The sequence below is a fragment of the Phoca vitulina genome, unplaced genomic scaffold (assembly GCF_004348235.1).
Source record: "Phoca vitulina isolate PV1807 unplaced genomic scaffold, GSC_HSeal_1.0 scaffold9, whole genome shotgun sequence".
In the NCBI taxonomy this organism is placed as follows: Eukaryota; Metazoa; Chordata; class Mammalia; order Carnivora; family Phocidae; genus Phoca; species Phoca vitulina.
The window spans coordinates 27,965,668-27,986,340 of record NW_022589712.1 but is presented as its reverse complement, the minus strand read 5'-3'; the positions used below and the strand labels follow the sequence as shown (position 1 = coordinate 27,986,340).

Here is a 20,673-nt window from a genome sequence, read left to right as displayed (position 1 = left end):
ACATTCATTTGAATTTTAGTTTTCTCTTGCCTAAAAGATGTGGAAATTGATTTTCAAGATTTCTTCCAAGTTTAAAAGCCCATGGTTCTAAAGAAATTCTCAGGCCCAATTGAAAATTTACTTTAAGTAACAGCACATAGAATAGGTTCAATAAATACTGCCGAGTGAGTGAATAAATAAAAACACTATGAGAATACACACTGAAAGTAACAGATGGGGAACATAATTCTAACAAGTTTTAAAGGTGAATTTACTGTGATCACACACACTTGTGCATGTAATATCTTCTGGTTTCCTATGTGGGAATACCTTCAACAGGCTTTCAATGATACCACATATTTTAGTTCATTTAAAAAGATGGATTTACAGTGACAGACTTCTGTCAAGCTTAAACAGTACAAAATATTAAAAGGCAAAATGAAGGTCTTCCTCTAACCCCAGGCCCTCTTGTATTCCACTTTTACCTTCTGTACAAATGTAAAAGAAAAAAAAAAGTAAAAATCCATATATACTGTAGCATAGTACACGTTCTGCTCTGTGTCTTGCTTTTTTCACTGAAAATATATCTTAGACATCTTTGCATATCAACACATAAAACATGACTCCAACAACCTTTTTAATGGCTATATAATATTCCCTTGTCCACATCTTATTTTATTTTATTTTTTTAAGATTTTATTTATTTATTTGACACAGAGAGAGCCAGAGAGAGAGCCAGAGAGACAGAGAGCAAGCACAAGCAGGGGGAACGGCAGGCAGGGGAGAAGTAGGCTCCCTGCTGAGCTAGGAGCCTGACGTGGGGCTCGATCCCAGGACCCTGGGATCATGACTTGAGCTGAAGGCAGCCACTTAACCAACTGAGCCACCCAGGCACCCCTACATACCTTATTTTATATAACCAGATACTTATTGATAGATTATCTAAGTTTTCAGTATTTTACCAATTCAGACCTGGGGTGACATTGTACTATCATAACCATCTCTGGATATGTGAACATATCCATGTAGAAGTAGAATTGCTGAATCAAAGGGAATATACACTTCCAATTTTGATAGCTATTGTCATACTATCCTCTGCAGAGGTCACACCAATTTATACTCCACTGACAATGGATGAGGATCCCAGGCAGAAAAAAGAAATGGATTTGTACCCTGAAACCTGGAGACAGGCAGTACATTTATTCCTTAACTCTCAGCTTTCTAACTACATAGTCTCTGACTTTTATACCCCATGTTGAGGAAAAATTCAGAGTCTTTGAGGACATTTACAATGTAATATTTTCTTTTCCTGTAAGATATCCCAGAAGCCAAAAGACAAAATAAGAAAAAAAAAATGTTTATGGAATATTAAGAAAATATTTTTTCAAAGGTAAATTTGTAAAATTAGAGTTCCTCAGTTCACAGATTAATTTTCCTTAAATAATGTTTTTCATCAGGCTACTTTCTTGCTCATGAATATTTGAGATTATTTTCTCATTAAACTGAAACTCCACTGATTTCTAAAGTCCTCCCTAAACTTGGCCTTAATACCCTTCTGTGGCCTTATTCTGCATTGCTCTCCAAAATGGCCTCTTAATTCTAATTAGACCTATTTCCTCAGTGCCCCTCCCAAACAACCCATGCTTCTTCCATCTCTTTGCTCCTGTCGTCGCTCTGTTGAGAAAGTTGCCATCATTGTTTATCCAAACTGATCCATCCTTTAAGGCAGTGGTCTTACAATATATTTCAGAATCATATTGGGGGGTGTGTAAGGGGAGAGTACTAGTTAAAATGCAAATTCCTGGGCTCTAACCGTCATATTCAGATTTACCAATTCTAGAATGGGGCCCAGGAATCTGAATTTTGAACAAACCTCCCAGGTGATTCTGGGTGGTCCCAAGCAGTCTATGATGGCATTTGGAGGAACACTGCCCTCAAGGTCCTCAGGAGTTTTGACTCTTCCGGGGGGTCAATGCTGCTCTTATGACATCTACCACAACCTTCATTTCTTCTATTCTGATTTCTAGGTAGCAAAGGTTTTCGTTGCTCTCCCTCCTCCCCCCTGCCCCCACTCACCACAGTGCTTTTCATAACTAGAACATATCCAGGGGTCTTAATAATTACTTCCTGTTCATTGGGAACTACTTCCTGATTCATTCACCCTAAGGGTGTGGTCTTGGGCAAGTTACTTAACCTCCCAATGCCTCACTCTGTCAGGGTGAATCGTGAATAAATACAGGACCTTCCTCATAGGTTCACTGTGACGAGTAGAAGAATAATTATGCTTAATACAGTTTTAGACCAGTTCTCTGCACTTACTAAACGTTCAGTAAATATTAGCTATTATTGCCAAATTTTTCATTGTCATCATCATTGTGATTTCAATTCTGAAAATTAAAGGTGTTCTTAAGGTTGTGCTATAAATCACAACAGGCCTAGATGTAATAATAATAATAATAATAATAATAATAATAATAATAATAAATTTTGTCTCAAATAATCTTTTAAAGGAATAATATTTCTTTATCCATCAAGCTCTAACTGAGTTTTACTTCAATTTTCTACCAGGAAGTGGATATCCTATTGCAGTGCCCTTAAACACTTTCACAGAGAATAGGCAAACAACGGTGAAACAGCAAACAACACTTCTCATATGATTGCAGAGTATGCTGGTGACTGCTAGGATTATTACCAAGTGCAGATCCTGGACCATGTGCTCTTTTAAATTGAAGGGTAATACACAAAATATTTCAATTATTTAATAAGAACTGAAAGTTAGTTTATTCTAAGAGGTTTAGTTATTTAAAATATTCCCTATGGATGATACGTAATGTCAAAGTCTTATATTTTCTCCTTCAGAAATAAGAGTTTTGAACACAAGAAAATAATCAATAAACTGCTATGGACTGAACTGTGTCCCTCCCCTCCTCCCCCCAAATTCGTATGTTGAAGCTTTAATGTTCAGTGTGACTGTATTGGGAGACAGGGCCTTTAGGAGGTAATCATGTTTAAATGAGGTCATAAGGGTGAGGCCCTAATCCAATAGGCTTAGTGTCCTTATAAAAAGAGACACCAAAGAGCTCACTCTCCCTTTCTTCACACTCAGAGGAAAGACCATGTGAGAATAAAGCACACATCTGCAAGCCAGAAAAGAGGTCTGACCAGAAAGTGAGCTCTGCCAGAACCTTGATCTTGGACTTTACAGTATCCAGAATGATGGGAAAATAAGTCTCTGTTGTTTAAAACCCCCAGTCTATGGTATTTGTTAAGGCAGCCCAAGCAGACTATTACAACAGTTTGTTCCTATTTAAATCATTAACGATCACTCATTTCATAGATGCAGCTCTATAAAAGGAGAGCATGTCCAGAAAAAGAATCATAATGAATATTATTAACCTTATTCTTGTGAAGTTTTCATGTTTCCCTGGACTCTGGGATCATCATATAAAATGAAATGAAAACCCACTGTAGCCCCTGAAATACTGGGCATTAATAAATCAGTCCCATCCCTGAGCTGCTGTCACCAGGATTATACTCTAATGACACTAAACAGTATGTCAGCGCCATGCAAAGGGGACACTGTCACAGTATGACCGTGCCACACAAAGGAGAAATCCACTATCAATTTGGACTCCATTTAGAAACATACAGTGACTCTTGTACTAAAAGGAATTTAAAATGAAAGGCAAGGTATTGTAGTGGATAAAGCACACCTCAGGCTTCACAGGAACGAGAGTCTACCCTTAGGCCTGCCACTTACCATTTACATGCCACTGAGCAAGCAAGTGCCTTGTGTGGTCTCGCATCCTCAAACTGCAATGGCGCCATCTTCCTGACAGGGTCTAGGCGGGAGTGCTCAGCCCAGTGCCATGCACGCAGTAGGAACTCAGTAAATGTAGATAATTATCGGGAGTGAGTCTTGGCGACAATCAGACTAATTCCTGCCCTACTGCCACAGCTAATGGGAAGAACAAGGTAGGACAGGATACCCGTGGGCTGGGTGACTCCCAGTCACAATCAGCAATGAGTGCCCAGCCCAGTCCTTCTGAACCAGCTTACGTCTGTGCGAGTGCACATGTCACTACCACGTGACGGAAAGAAACATGTGACATTCAGAGAGTAGAGCAACGTTATCACTTCGCCTCTGAAACATACAGAGCGGCTGTCTCAGTTTCATATTAAGACATGGAAGGATTTGGTCACTGGTAATACCGGACACAAGCATAGCCAGTAATATCCTCAAGAATCAGAAAATGACAAGTGCTAAATATCTGAGTTCAGGATTTTGTTCTGCTACTAATTTTGTGTGACCTTGGGGAAATGAGCCAACCTATCTGACCTCTAAATTAGAGGGTATGTACAAAATGATCTCCAAGATCTTTTCCAATCAACTTCCAGGACTCAATTTTTTTTTTTTTAAGCCTTTGAGGAGGTGTGTGGGATTACAATTAGGTTTCCTTTTGTTTTTATTTTGACTGTTAACATTTTCATCTTTATGCTTTATCTCAACAATTATTGAGATTACTTGCATTTCCAGTTTTAAAGTAAATCTGATGAACGAGCTAAAGAGTTCAAGGACTGTGTGACTTCCAAGCCAAGTGACTTGCATTAGGCCTTACTGTTAATTCCAAGCTTTCTCAACTAGTCATTTAAACTCTTCTTCCACTCCCCTCTCACTGGACTAGGATACCGGAGAACTGCCTGGTAACAACTATGACCTTGCAGGATGCCCACCACACTGTCTCCTGCTCCCGAGGCGCCCTCCTACTCCACCTTCTTCCCTGCACACAGCAGGTGGCCAAATGGGATTGAGGGGCTGGGATAGCAGTTTATACCTTGGAAGACCAAGAGCCTTCCCCATACACGGGCTGACGGACTTTCGATATAAGAAAGTAATACTAGGGGCGCCTGGGTGGCTCAGTCATTAAGGGTCTGCCTTAGGCTCACGTCATGATCCCAGGGTCCTGGGATCGAGCCCCGCATCAGGCTCCCTGCTCAGCGGGGAGTCTGCTTCTCCCTCTCCCACTCCCCCTGTTTGTGTTCCCTCTCTCGCTGGGTCTCTCTCTGTCACATAAATAAATAAAATCTTTAAAAAAAAAAAAAAAAGAAAGTAATACTATCCAGGACTCCTGTCTTCAGGGCCAGGCTTAAAGGAGTGTGCAGCCTCCACTACAGTAAATGGAGTTTTGCTAAAGCACACAAATCAACGGTGGTCCTTGGAATCTTTAAGTTAGGACCTCAACCCTAATCCACTTTCACTTCTTAAAAAACGCTGCCATCCTCCTCACCTGGCTGCTTTACTGAGCGCTGCCGGACCGGGAAACACAAACAGCCCTCTCTCCCTGTCTCCCCCAGCTCGGAAACATTAGGGTTCTCCAATCCCAGGCATGTGAGTCAGTATCTGTGGCATCATGTGGCCGGCCATCCTCATCTTTTCACCATCATTGCCGTGATGTCTTCAGTTCTCACTTTGTGCTGACACCAAGTGATTTGCAGGCATTATCTTCACAGCCACACAAAGAGGTAGACACTGCTATTAAACTCACTTTATTATGAGAAGTCTGAGACACAGAGAAGTGATGTAACCTGCCTGATGTCTCACAATAAGTCAGTGGTGGAACTGGAATTCAAACTCTGGACTGTGCGCTTCTGGAAGCAAACAATGAGCCATTATGTTGAAGGACATGATTTGCAACACCTCCCAGGGACTTAACTGCTGCTCTAGTTTGGGAAAGTTGGTCATCCGATGTGAAGACCCTGATCCTCTAAGGTCACTCTTAGCCTTTATCATCATCTGTTTCCAAGACCCCTTACTTTTCAGAGATTAAGATCTTTTCATCTTCAGCCTCAAAGGCAAAGTCAATCTGAGAGAAAGAAATAATGGCTGCTTAGTCACAGTGATTCATTCATTTTATGGTAAAGCTTCAGCCTCTGAGTTACCAAATCCATCCTGCAACAAGCATTTATTCTTGCCAGTCCTGAGCTTGACTCATGATACAGCTGCTGTGGTATGCGCTAACGTCCGCATCCCTCCCACTACCAGGTACTCAGATCCCTTAGCTGTTCAGAGCCTGCCTGACAGCCTTAAGGCTTTTGTACTCTACGTTCATTAAGTGACAACTTCAGCAGACCAGATGCCAAGATTAACCACACATCTGTCAAACTTCTACCCAGTAGCAATTGGGTTTAGAAAGACTGCTTTCCCAAAGCTCGTATTTTTTTTGTGGATAGTCTTGTCAAAACCAACAGCTGTGCTAATCGAATAACGTGACATGTGAGATCACGGGCAGCTTCACTTATGACTTTAATCGGTACAGCATTATTGGTTGTTTACTAATGAGTCCTAGTCCCCCATCAACATTTTTAAGATGAACACTCAAACCAGGCTGAAATGATCATTTATCTCTTGACCACACTCTGATTAACAATGCTGTCCCTGTGTTGACAACACACCGTGATTAAGGAGATTCAAAAAAGAAAAAAAAAAAAAGGCAAAGTAAAAAAGCTATGACTGGAAGGGTGAAGAAGTCTGGTAAAATTACCCACAGAAAGAAACCCAAATATAAGTTAATTGACATTTGTTTGAAGGTCAAAATCCTTTTTATATTATCTTGGTGATTCTAACACGTATGACAGATCTCTTGTACAAGTTTGAACTTAGCTACAAAACTCCTATGAATAAATAGAAGGATAGATTTTATAAACTCAAATTTTTCTTCACGAGCTATACGAATCAATCATACAATTCTCTGATAATCTTTAAAGATGTCACAGAACCCCAGAAAGCCCCAGTTGGTAATGTGACTCTATTCGTGCCAATACTTCAAATTTAATCTGTATCATTTTAAAAAAGGGGACACTGTATCCCCCCCAAGCACAGAAGACTATTCACCTGCTGAACATTCCTTAAATATTCTCTTGAATTTGTCAACATATTGTAGGACTATCCGTTTTATAACACATATGAAAATCCAACAGTTTTAAGGCACAACTATTGTATAGACGACCCTGGTAACCTTGTTCCTCTGAGACAATGGTTAAGAATAAGAATCCAAGACTTGTTTGACTGAACTATTACAAGGGCAGGTATTATCTGATAATTTGGTAATGTCTTAACAAATTTGCAGTACACCTGCTGCATTCATCTCTGCTTATATTAACATGCATAGAATTACTACTCATTTAACGTTCAACAACAATGGTTAGACATCGATGATGGGCCAGGCACAATTAATGGGTACTGGGCTACAGAAATGACAAAATGACACAAGTACTTTCTCTTGTGGAGCTTATATCCCAGTGGGGGCAGACAGATAATAAACAAGTAAAAATATACACATGCTTAGATGTTGAGAGTAATATCAAAGACATATTAAAGATATGCTTAAATATGCTCTGGCTGAAAGAAAATCCATCTATTCCATCTTTCTAGATTCTCTCAGCTCCTTCCTTTTTTTTTTTTTTAAGATTTTATTTTACTTATTTGACAGAAAGAGACACAGCGAGAGAGGGAACACAAGCAGGGAGAGTGGGAGAGGGAGAAGCAGGCCCCCCCGCCGAGCAGGGAGCCCGATGTGGGGCTCGATCCCAGGACCCTGGGATCATGACCTGAGCCGAAGGCAGACACTTAACAACTGAGCCACCCAGGCACGCTCTCAGTTCCTTCCTTAAGCTAACTTATCACAGTGTAAAAATAAAATAAATGCCATTCTATAAAATAAATTACATTGACAATTATAGCAGGCCTACACAATAAAAAGTACAACCATGGTGTTAATTTGCTACTAAATGTGATAATGCAATGTATAATGTTGTTTGGCCATTATTAATAATATTTCATCAAAGACCGCAGAGTAAGGAATATCCACAAATATTTACATGTCTGTTTAATAATTAGTACCATGCCATGTATTGGGATACAAAGAATTAGCAAATTATAGTCAGTCACACCCTTTAAAAGTTTAAAACATACGAACCAAGAAGTTACATAAAATTCAACTACGAAAAGTTCAGGAGAGCATACAACAGGATTAGAATGAGAGCTAAAATACGATGTTATGCAAAATAGACTGTAGAGCGAGAAAATGATCAAATTTCCAAAAGGGGAAAGGCCATGAAGACTAGGAAGGGCTTCAGAAAGAGGGAGCGGCGCTAACTGCAACACAGGGGAGAAATGCAGTACATCGGTGAGGTAGTTCTGGTGACCAAGACCTGAATTTATGAAGCCCTGGACGAGGACGATAGCATAGGCAGCAAATTTAAAGGCATGGACCTGAGATTTATTTTGAAGATAGCGTCAGCTATTCTTATGACTAACTGGATTGAGGGACAGAGAGAATGTGGCGACTTCCACCTACCTACTAGGCAAGAGATGGCTGAAGTTCCAGCTTGAGGACTAGGCTGAGTCCAACTCACCACTGGTAACTTCAAGTGGCCCAATAGGCCAGGGTGGAGACTAGTCAGGGCCCAGCACTGGGACACCAAGGAAGAGAAAAAAGTGTTTTACAATGCAAAAGATCCAACAGCTAAGACTGGTAGTCAGAAAGACGCCAGCGTCTCTAGCAACAGTACAAGTACCAAAAACAGCTGAAAGAAATTACTTCTTGGGGCCAGAAAAATACTGGTGCAATTGATCGGGCCACAAAAATTACCCAGAGGAGTCGGTTTTGGAATGAAAGTCGATGAGCAAGTTAGTTGTACAGAAGCTGACTTTTAGATAACGGGGAAGCATCGACTACCTTATGAGCAAATGAATGTGTAGGACCCATTTCATCAAAAAAGGAGAGTCGAAACCAATGAGAACAAATGAATTTTTTTTTTTCCCTTAGGAAAAAAAATTAAAGCTTGGAAGAGAGATGGTGAAAAAAGATACAGAAGTTAAGAGAAGAGAGTTTGAAGGAATGGCCTGAAGAGAATCAGATGGAATAGAGTGGTTAGGGAGATTCCTTCAGGTATAAAGCTTTTAAGACAGAAAAATAAAGCTTTCACAGTACGTGTGCTCAACCAAATGGACAGAACAGTCCCAAATATGAAGAATTATACCGGTTTTATGTGATAAATTGAAGGATAATGTAGAAAGAACAAGCCACATGACATAATCCTACCACAAAAGCATTATAGCATGACTCAGAGATTTAACCCACAGAAAGTTATTAATAGGTCCTTTCTGTTTACAAAATAGTACAAACATGACATGCCACCCAAAACAAAAAGAACTTTATTCTCCCTCTCTACCTTGCTTTTTCAAAACTGTGGATTAAAACAAAAATTTTTAATTATTTCAATGTCAATTTCAACCTACATCCAACAGTGAATAATCCAATCTCAATGGCCAATCATTTAAAACTTTGCTTTGTTGGAATTTATGGAATGTACTCCATTTTTTTTTTTTTTTTTACTTGAAAAACTTTAAAGTTTGAAAGCCTGGTAGCAGTTGGTATTACCAACTGTTTTTGTTTTTAAAAAGCACAGTCCAGAGAGCTGTTACTAAGTGACAGTCCCTCACCCTTTCTTTTTTAAATATTCCACTGCCATTATAGTTTTTGCAAAGCACAGTTGAAGGGTAGTTGGTCAGGTGTGCCCTTTGATTTTTAGTACTAATGGTTTTTTTTAGAAATCACCTTTATATACTGTAAGGCACAATTTAAGTTAGATGCTAGGTTTTAGATAACAATTCTACAAATATATTTATGTGTGCTTACATGTATATTTATTCATGTGTTTATGAAGACTGAAGAGAGCCTCTCAATGTTTAGTTGCTGCTGTGATGGCTTAAGTGGAAAAAATTAGGCAAAAAGACACTGCTTTAAAATTTAAAAAGAAAATGCAATTAATGCAAATAAAAAATAAAAATTAGGACTGATGTATTTCATGAAAACTGTGATTTTTAACAACAAAAAAAGATCAGAATTAAGGAAACCATGATATTTAACATGGCAGGGATAAGAAGAAAAACTATGTATATTATATGCTGGCTCACTAAAATAGTCCAGTTGTAGTAACAGGATAATACAATCACCTGAAAATTACTTTGACCCATATAATATAATCCGCGGAGCATGATGAGTCTCTTTAGCAAATGCCTTTTCCCACCTATCCCTGTGTCACTGTTCTATAGTCTCTGTCTCTTCCATCCTCCTAGATAGCAGGTCCACATCCTCTAGTGGGGAACTCCAGTGGCACGTGATTCCTGCAGGCTGGTTAGGTGCTTCTATGGGTTCTCACCAACCCGTGTGCACACCCTTTCAATACCACCTCATATCATAATTGCTGTAAGTTTATCTCCCTCCCCACTACTCTGCAGCTAGCCCTTGAAGGTTGGGTCTCAATCTCTACCTTTTGAACACTGTACCTGGCAAACACAGTTTTCGAATTTAAAATTAGTAAGTTGTGTGCTGCCCTGTGGATATGAATTAAAATATGGGGCTACATCTTAAGACAAAAATCGAGCCACTCAACATACAAAGAAAGCTAGGCAACTTGCAGGAGACTGTGCAGGCTCAAAGCTCCAGGTCTTATAACTTCATAGAATAAGAAGTGAAATCATTTTTGTTTGACCAGCATGTTCATACATTCCACAAAAACAAAAAACAAAAAACACCAAATAGTGCTTGGCTTTGAAAGACAAACCCAAACAGGAAGGTATGTATGAGTTAATGTGTAAAAGCTAATTCACAATGGGACATAAATCATAAAGGAGTCTCCTGATGCTCTGGAGCTACTTCTACTCAAGCAGATAGGAGTCCATGTTGCAACTCTAAGGGGAGCTTGGATAGCGTTAAGACCTGACCCACCAGATGAGGCAGAGAGGGGAGAGAACTCAAGTGCTCATGCTTGGATAGATCCAAAGACAGTGCATCCCAGAGCAGTGGGCAGTTTCTTCTTTTTGCTTATCTGGAATCTCTTTCTGCTTGGGTAGCTCCGTCTTTCCTCTGTTCTGATCTACTTGTCAAACCAACCTGAATCAGGGAGCAGTGGGCATAGCTCCCAGGAGGAAGATAGCCAGGCTGCAGAGTGCTTCTGGGAAAGCATCAGCCTCATGGCCACAGACAGCCCTGCTGCCAGGAACCTACCCGCGGGCAGGAAGCCTGTCAGCCACAGGGAATTTCAAGCCTGGGCAGTAAGTCCAGGCACAGAAAGGCGGCAGAGCTCATTCCCTTCCACCAAGTTGTTGAAATTGGTGTGGAAAAGACCTTGGCAGCAAAAGAACTGACCTCGCATGCCCATTATGGCAAAGGAGAGGAAAAAAGGCCTGTGTTGGAAGAATTAAGTAACGGCAACAGACTTCTGAAAACCAGCTTCCAGTCAATTTCACAAATTTGGGTTTGTGGACTAGAACAATAGAAAAGATGGGGCACAGGTGCTGGGTTCTCCCACTGAAACACGAATTCTTACAAAACGCGGTGGAACTCTAGAAAAGTTATGGGTCATCCCCTGGGAATATGCTGGCCACCTCAGTCAGTCCTAGTTTTAAATGACAGAGACATTCTGGGAACACTGAGACATGCTAACTGGACATTTCATCTTTCCAAGGTCCTTAAGGAGAGTATCCTGTTCTAGCAGTTTGGCATAAATGGACATCAAAGTAAAGGAGGAGTGAGCACTAGCATCCTTGCTCAATGTTCTAGAAGACAGTGGTGCTTTGATCTTCGCTTCCCGGTAAGGTCGTCCTCAGGACACAGCTCTCCAGGTGATGGTACGGCCAATACCACAGTTGCTAACCTTTCACAAAGACCTTAGGTAGCAAAGAAAAATCCGACAGCTCAGCACTAGGTTTTGCACTTTTCTTGGCAGCATGCTGGTCGCATCTGTCTATAGATTCAGCAGCAGCATTGTTTTATCATGGAAAGTAGGACGTGCCCTAGCAGTGTATATGCTTATGACTGTTCACATAAAAGAGAACCATAAGCTTACTGTCCTTGTTTTGTTTTTAAGCTGTAAAAGATAAGCTGAGCCATCATGCCTGTCATATATACATTCTCTCCAGTGCCACATTAAACAGTAAAAGAAGTGAAAATGACCCTAATCCTGGGCCGGGCTTTCCTGTTACTTAAAATTCCGTCCTATGTGTCTGTCACATACTCAATTCTGTTTCACATCCATCTGTACAACTCATAAAGGCAGGCCAGAGAGCGTGGGTATTAGAGTGATGTCTGTGCTCAACGGTAAGTGTCCATTAGCCTCGGGGTGAAAAGTAACACCTCAACAACAGCATCCCTGAACGATGAGATGAGGCTGGGGATGGATACCTAGCTGCTTTTCGCGCTCCTCACGTCGCTCCCTGGCCAGTCGCTGCCGGTCGTCCACCCGAAGCACGGGAGGAGGGTCTGAAAAGGAGAGAAAACACATGAGCAGAAGAGCAGATTTTCTCATGATGATATACTTTGATAATTATCTTTTTGTCTAGTAAATTCTATGAATAAAATATTACTATGTCTTACAACTGGTACACAGGACTATAGTTTCAGTGATATACTTTATTATTACAATTTTTTTCTGGAATTTCCAAGCATTTTTCTCCTGTTTAAAAACATTATATGAGAAAGTAGATCCTAAGAGTTCTCATCACAAGGAGAACCCCCCCCCCTTTTTTTCTTTCCCATATCCATATGAGATGAGGGATGTTAACCTGACTGTGGTGATCATTTCACAATACAGGTAAGTCAAGTCATTATGCTGCATGCCTTAAACTTACAGGGTGCTGTATGTCAGTTCTAGCTCAACAAAAATGGGAAACAAGTTCTAAAAATAAAATAAAAAGACACACAGCCCACCTCCCCAAAACCCATGATGTAAAAACATAACTACAGCCTTTTGACTGTTTCTATCCAGCAATATATACAATGCTTTGTGTTTCTAAGCTAGTGAACTTCTATCATTTTTATTCTTTAAAAAGTCTGTTCCTCAACAGCAAACAGAATCGTAAGTGAATTTCTATGGGATAGAGGTTCACCAGTTGGATGTAAAAAGTCCAGCTCTGAGGTCACACACACAAGAGTTCACTTTCTGTTCTCTCACCCGCTATGTAAATTTGGCTGAGTTACTCACCAACTCTCTAAGTGTCAAGTTAATTAGGGCATGGGTTTCATGGATATTTTTTTAAAAGATTTTATTTATTTATTTTAGAGAGAGAGAGAGAGAGAGAGCATGCACAAGCAGGGGGACTGGCAGGCAGAGGGAGAGGGAGAAACAGGCTCCCTGCTGAGCAGGGAGCCCGACGTGGAGCTCGATCCCAGGGATCAGGACCCAAGCCCAGGGCAGATGCTTAACTGACTGAGCCACCCAGGAGCCCCCTGGATTTTTATTTATTATCTACCAAATGAGAATAAATAGAACCAATCTCACCTCACTGTAAGAACTAAATGAAATACTTGAAATGGCATTAATTATGGTGCCTCACACATAAGCCTCAGTTAACTCATTCATTCACTCAACACACGTTGAACATCAACTGCACGAGGCATCATTCTAGGTGCCAAAAAGAAAGCAGTCAAGAAAGAAAAAAAAAATCTCTGCCCTGGTGGGGACTGCATTCTACTCAGGGAGAATTTTATAAACAGGATAAATAAGAGATATAGAATGAAAAAAAGGGGTTGGGGCGTCTGGGTGGATCAGCTGGTTAAGCGTCTGACTTTGGCTCAGGTCATGATCTCAGTGTCCTGGGATGGAGCCCCACTCGGCTGCTCTGTGCTCAGCGGGGAGCCTACTTGTCCCTCTCCCTCTGCCCCTCCCCCTCCTTGCACGCGCTTTCTGATAAATAAAATCTTTAAAAAAATGAAAAAGGGGAAAATATACTGAATGTTAGTTTGAGATAAATGCTAAGGGGACAACAAAGCAACAAAGGGGATTGTGACATGGCAGGAAGGGGGATGTTTAACATTTTAGACAGGGGCCAAGGGAGGCCTAACTGATGTAACTTTTATGTGCAAAACCCTGATGGAAATGACACACACATGTGCAGATATTCCAGGAGATGGAAAGCAAACACAAAGGCCCTGAGATTAAGAGCACCTAATGTGCTCAAGAAACGGGTAGATCTAAGAGCCTGGAATGGAGTGAGATCGTAATGGGGCCAGACACGCGAGGGCCACAGCACGGGGCTCTCTGGTCACAGTGGGGACTCTGGATTGTACTCGGAGACACTGCTGGGGGTTTCCCAGTAGAGAGCTATACTAACGGGTTCCCTCTGCTACTATACAAACAAGCAAAATAATAATAATGATGATGATGATGATGATGATGATGACCTTAAGATCAGGTTTATTTTCTCCTGTCTTAAACTGACATATTTTTAAGATCTCATGTTAAAAATAGAAACCTAGTGGGACAATATTTTAGACAGCATGGTAGTGCTTCATCAGCAAATCTAAAGGCCCTCCATCCCAAAGGCCTCTTAAATGTCACAGAATTTGTACATCCAGGGGAAACAGAAACTGTACAAAGGCCCATCAGGAGTATGCATAAACCTGGCAGTGAGAATCATGAGCAAGACTAAGTGATGGTGTTTTATGCTTTTCCTTCCTTTTAAGGTAAGATTTTAAAAAACTGGTAAAAGGACCCCTCAGTAGCTCACACTTTTTATGATACTTCTCAGATTTACGGATTATTTATTAGATTTCAAATATTGTTTGTGTAAGAAAATATGGCTCCTGGCCCCAAAAGGTTTACTTTGGAAATCTGAAAATGGGCATGTGGACTCCAGCTCAGGCACCTGGGTATGGGCCATACACGGGGGTGCTTTACTGTCATTTGTTTCTGGTGAAAAGAAATGATAGCATGGCAAATGCCATTCTTAAGAAAGAACTATCCGAGAACAAGTCAAAATGAAGTTAGAATAAACCTTTAATGATTACCTACCACTTAAGTAATATTCCTTAAATAATGAGGTTTACCTGTTCATAAACACTTATTTAACTATAAAACTCAAAAATCAACTTTATTTAAAAAGATGCATAAGCACATTACAGAAAGTCTCCATAAAATAGTTTAGGGGTGCCTGGGTGGCTCAGTCAGTTAAGTGTCTGATTCTTGATTTGGGCTCAGGTCATGATCTCCAGGTGGTGAGATCAAGCCCTGTGCTCAGCACGGAGCATGCCTGAGATTCTCTCTCTCCCTCTGTCCCTCTCCCGGCGCTCGTGCTTTCTCTAACTAACTAACTAACTAACTAACTAACTAACTAACTAACTTTAAAAATTAACTACTTGGAATTATGTTTATAAATTCTGCCACAGACTATCGATATGAAGGATGTGACATTTCTAGCTTATTTTCCAGTACATGCCAAATTTCATGCAAAATTTTGAAAAACAATTTTGAAAGGAAGATTTTAATAACAACATATGGGACACACACACCTCACCCTCTTCTAACCCAAACCAACGCTGATGGCCCCAAATCAATAACTGTTATCAATAACCCAATTACACACTATAATAGTTGCCTTTTAGATACACAGTTGGAAAAATAGCACAAGAGGTGATTTCTGTAATATTATTTCATATGAAGATTATGCTCATCACATGTAATAAACCGCATCCTGCCTGATCATATAAGAAACAAGGCTGCACATAGTGCTGCACAAATATATCAATTAATCACTATAAATAAGGCCGATGCTTATATGTCCAATGATTCCCACTGACCTTCTTTTGAGATCAGTGCTGAAATGATAATCACTATTACTTTGGAATCAGATTTTGAGGACGTAAAGACTTAGGGAATGGTGACTGGGATATGCTAGATGATTTTGATTGGTTTAGGAACCTGGCATTTGAAAATATTGAATTGTAGAGGGAAAAAGGTATTCAGGTTTTTTTTTTAAGATTTTATTTATTTATTTCTTTTGGGGTGGGGTAGAAGGAGAGTGAATCTCAAGCAGACTCTGTGCCGAGCACCCTGAGCCCGACGTGGGGCTCCATCTCAGGGCCCTGAGATCATGACCCTGAGATCGTGACCTGAGCTGAAGCCAAGAGTCAGATGCTCAACTGACTGAGCCACCCAGGCGCCCCAAGGCATTCAGTTTAAATTCTGTTTCCATCCTTCTGATTACATAGAGAGAGAGTCACTCTGGTGCTAGAATGTCAATAATACTTATGGCAGATTAAAGATGGTGTGAATGAGGGTGGGGAGGAACAGAGCCTTTTGTTTTGTTCACTGCTTATTCCCATCTGCCAGAAAGGAGAATATTCAGTCAGCATCGGTTGAACAAAGGAGCAAACAACCTTCGCTAACTTTCAGAGCCTTTAAACTTCCACTAACATGCACCAACAGGGCAAACAAACAGCAATCTTGTATTTGATAACAGATTTAAAAAAAAAGTTAATGCTAAGCAGTCAGTTTTCATAACCAAAAACTGATAAAAATTATCTTTCAAGCTAGATTTCCAAAGATGAAAAAAATGAATAGTTCCAAGTAAATAGTGAATGTTCTAGAATTCTCCCTCTCATCTCTATCCTTCACATCACTTTACCCTGGAGCAAAATCAAGGTACAGGAACTACATGAACATTATGAACATTTCACATCGTTTCCTGATAGATCTAACACGGTCAGAAGGAAAAGTTTTCAGAGCAACAGAATATTGCTGCACTCTGCTTTCAACCTCCTGCCGGGATGACTGAAGGGGGTTGGCCACCCAAACTGGGGCACTTTTAAGGGTGACAGGAAGTGCTCCTGATATTCTGTCTTCGATGACATGCATGAACCTGGACCACAAACGAGAACTCAGTGACTGTCGAAGATAAGAAAATCAACTCACACTGACAAGGCTTGCTCAAGAGCTCACCAGTCTTTGACTTCTATCCGAACAACTACTGTTGATGCAATAAGTAACTTCATCAGGGTTTTGCATTTAACAAAGCACTTTCACAAATGTTATCATTTCGTTCTTTACAATAGCTCTATGAGCTGGCCAAGCACTTATTCCTTCAATGACAAGTTCTCACGCCTGTTTTCCAAAGGAGAAAACTGAGGGAAATGTCTGTGACCAAGGAAGGTGGCACAGTGAAATGTTAGAGCTAGTTCTTAAAACCAGATCTCTTGCTCAACCCCGGGCCCTTCTGCACACCATGGTACGCAGGGAGTCATCACAAGTGGCTTCACGTAGTGGCCAGAGAAGGCCTGCAGGATTCCAAGGCCTGCATTCCTCTGCGACGGAAATGATTTATAAATGCTAGTGCAGTTATTAGTGGCTCTTTTAAAGACTTGTGGTGGAGGAGGGCGCCTGGGTGGCTCAGTTGGTTAAGTGACTGCCTTCGGCTCAGGTCATGATCCTGGAATCCTGGGATCGAGTCCCACATCGGGCTCCCTGCTTAGCGGGGAGTCTTCTTCTCCCTCTGACCCTCCCCCCTCTTGTGCTCTCTCTCTCTCTCATTCTCTCTCTCAAATAAATAAAATCTTAAAAAAAAAAAAGACTTGTGGTGGAGGGTGATAAACGGACAGGAATTAAGAGGGATTTTTTAATGAACTTAAGTTTCTGTTTTTTTCAGGTATATACAGCTCATGAAGAACGTACCAATGTTCCCATCTAATCAGGTCACACTCTGAATCATTTGGAGGCAGCTGATGGCGTCCTCAAGAGCCATCACCCACTCTGTAGACATGGCAGATCGGTGACTTTACAAATGGTCTCTTTCAGTCTGGGTCCAAGTATTCACAGCTGAGAGTACTGGTCTTTCCCAGTTAACACGAGACATATTATGCCCACACTTATAAACCACAAGGGCCTTCTATACATGTTTTAAAGATAAAATATTAACAACTTGAATGTTATTAACATCAAAGAGATGTTCTAGAGTATTCCAATGAATTTTAAGTTATCAGAAGGTTAAGGATGGAAAGACATTTAAGTAAAATTTACTGGGTTAAAAGAGACCCCGAGAAATCATTTGGTCAGAATGCCCATATCAGGTTGAGGGCAATACTCAAAATATTCAAAAATTTAGTACTTACTTTACTCCTCCCCACCCCCCAAGTTCCAGAGAATGAAAATTAATAAACTGCTCTAGTCAGACATTCCCATGACTTATATCTCATAAAATTAAAAGGTTTTACTCAAACCTAGCCCTCCAACATGAAATCTCTTCTATCATCCTTTGGAGACACTAAGGAAAACAACATGGTGGTTTTAAAAGGGAGACCTTCATATGTACCTCTGCTTATTTATATATATACAAGAAAGGAGACACATGATGCTGAAAAGGCACAATCTCAATGGTTGTCAGAGAGGTGAGGGGTGGGGAGGAATGGGCAGAATGGGTGAGGGGAGTGCAAGGTATAGACTTCCAGTTATGCAATGAGTAAGTCACAAGGATAAAAGGTACAGCACAGGGAATAGAGTCAAAACAAGGGAAAAACAGCATATACCATTTAGCGAATGTTCAATTCTCATGGTAAAACAAATGAGGTTTTCATGCTAAAGGATCCTCACTTGAATACAAGGAACCCAAGTCCACTAAAATAAGGCCTGGGAACACAGGGGCCCTGCTTTGCTCATCCAGTACCTGTCACGGTCCCAGGCACAGGACAATTACTCACTAAGTAGTAGATGGTGGCTGAGTGGTAGGTGGATAAATGAATGGATGAAAGGCAAATTAAGTGGGGGAATCTCAGCCTGTTAATTAAAATTCCACTGAAACTACATATCATTTTCCATTAATGGCCGCTCATGCAGTCCATGCAATAGTACTTGTTAGTTGTCCTTCTTTTAAGCAACAAGCCAGATTTATCTGCTCTGTTAAGATCTTTTCCCACATGGAACCCCGCCACCCCCCGCCAAACTAGGTATAATGGGGGAATGTTTTCTCTGAGGCTAGAAAGAGTTATTTTTCATCTTTATTCTCACTGATTCACTGTTCTTGAATGACTTTGGTCTTGGACGCTGCATGAAGTAGGCCTCCAAGGCCCTCATGGGGGGTTCAATTTGTCTTTGCCTTCCTTGGCTTGTTTACCATTATACTGGACAGTGGTCTCTCCCAAGAGCCACACAATGGCTGCTGGATACTTGGAAGCAACTGCATTGTCTATTCAACTGTTTATGTTTACAGGCTGTTTGCTTCTTTGTATCACTGAGTGGAACAGACCATGAATCACAGGCTATTAAATGAAATTACTGTGTAGGTGTACAATCACTGCAGAAAATAGAGAACAAAAACATAATTCTGTACCAGCTTTGCTATGTGTGAAGATTTCCTTAAATGGCTTTTGAAAATGTCACAAAAAAGATATGCAATAATGCTGGGCACACAGGTACAAAAAATTGTGTCATATGCATCATTTCAAAAAAGAATAGGAAAATGATTACCTCTTATACATTGCTTGATAGTAAACAATGCACCCACATGCATCATCTCACTGACTGTCAAAATGATTCTGGGAGGTAAGCAGGGCATGTGTTTGAATCTCCATTTTAAAAAGAGAAAATCAAGGCTTTAAGAGGGTCTCGGACTTAAACTTATAAAAGCCAGTATGAGTTGTCTGTGTTTTGGTAGCAGGACTGGAACTAAGCTCTCCTAAACTCTAGCCCGCCTTAGGCTTTAGGGATAACCTTTTTGTCTACAGTAAATGCCATGCATAGTACCTGGCTTATTTCCTGAGTAGTTGCTATTTTGTCCTGAAATAGCAGAGGGCCGGCTGGAGGCAGCAATTTTCTTATCTTGCACTTTGTAGCTCTCAGGCGCTATACAAATGAGACAAAAGAGAGAAGACCATATTTAGTTTCTTAAAATTGATTCAGAAACATTCACCTATTCAACATTTACTGTGAACCTTTGTATCAGGTACTAAGCTAGATTCAGGAAATAAAAAGATGAGGCTGTTACAACTCTTGCCGGTTCCGTGGGAAGGACGCATTCAAAACTCAAGGTCCGTGGCTCGACCGATCCTACAGCAGCAGCAAGTTCCAGGGGGGCCCCAGTTCATACATAAAGCAAGCACGGGGAAGCATGGCTGGTATCCAAAGTCTCTGATCTTAGTTCTTAGAAAGTTCATGCATTAGGAACCCAAAATTCCAAGAACATAACTACGTGGGTCACCAGAAAGGAGCCAGGACATAAAATTTACTAGGATTTTGATAAAGCCTCTGACAAGAGTTCCATAACAAAGATTATTAAAGAGACTAAGGGAAATGTATTCTAGGAAAGAAATGAAGGGCAGAAATACCAGGTAATTCTCTGGTTACGTCAAGTACAGGATCCCATACTGTAAACATATTACTTTCTTTACCCATATATATATTTTTAAGATTTTATTTATTTGTCAGAGAGAGAGAGAGCGCGCACGCACACGAGCAGGGGGAGTGGCAGGCAGAGGGAGAGGGAGAAGCAGGCTTCCCGCTGAGCAGGGAGCCCGATGCGGGGCTCGATCCCAGGACCCCGGAGTCATGACCTGAGCTGAAGGCAGATGCTTAATGCACTGCGCCCACCCAGGCATCCCTTTACTCATATTACTTCAATGTATTTCAAAGGATATTTAAAAGATGTCTGCTACTGTCTCAGATACAAATCATGTCAAAAACCAAGCCCATGAGTTTCTGCCTCCTACTCTCTGCCTTAAGACCTGCTCTGCCCAGTCCTCTCCACCAACTGAGGCAATTCTACCCTTCCAGCTGATCATGCCCCAAACCCTGGACTCATCCTTGACTTCTGTCACTTCTCATGCTCAATGTGTTAGTAAGTTCTTTCACCTCTACCTTATAAAA

The 20,673-nt window shown here is 40.8% G+C and overlaps 1 protein-coding gene across 9 annotated transcripts in view; it reads right to left on the bottom strand.

The window, feature by feature from the left end:
• Nucleotides 1–20,673, bottom strand: part of MAP7 (microtubule associated protein 7) — a 169,863-nt gene that overhangs the window by 42,616 nt on the left and 106,574 nt on the right. For all 9 annotated transcript variants that reach the window (XM_032407808.1, XM_032407809.1, XM_032407812.1 and 6 more), the window contains 2 exons: nt 19,555–19,653; nt 12,228–12,305 (listed from right to left, as the gene is read on the bottom strand). In XM_032407808.1, coding sequence (XP_032263699.1) covers nt 12,228–12,305; nt 19,555–19,653 — 177 coding nt within the window. The remainder of the gene's footprint in view (nt 1–12,227; nt 12,306–19,554; nt 19,654–20,673) is intronic.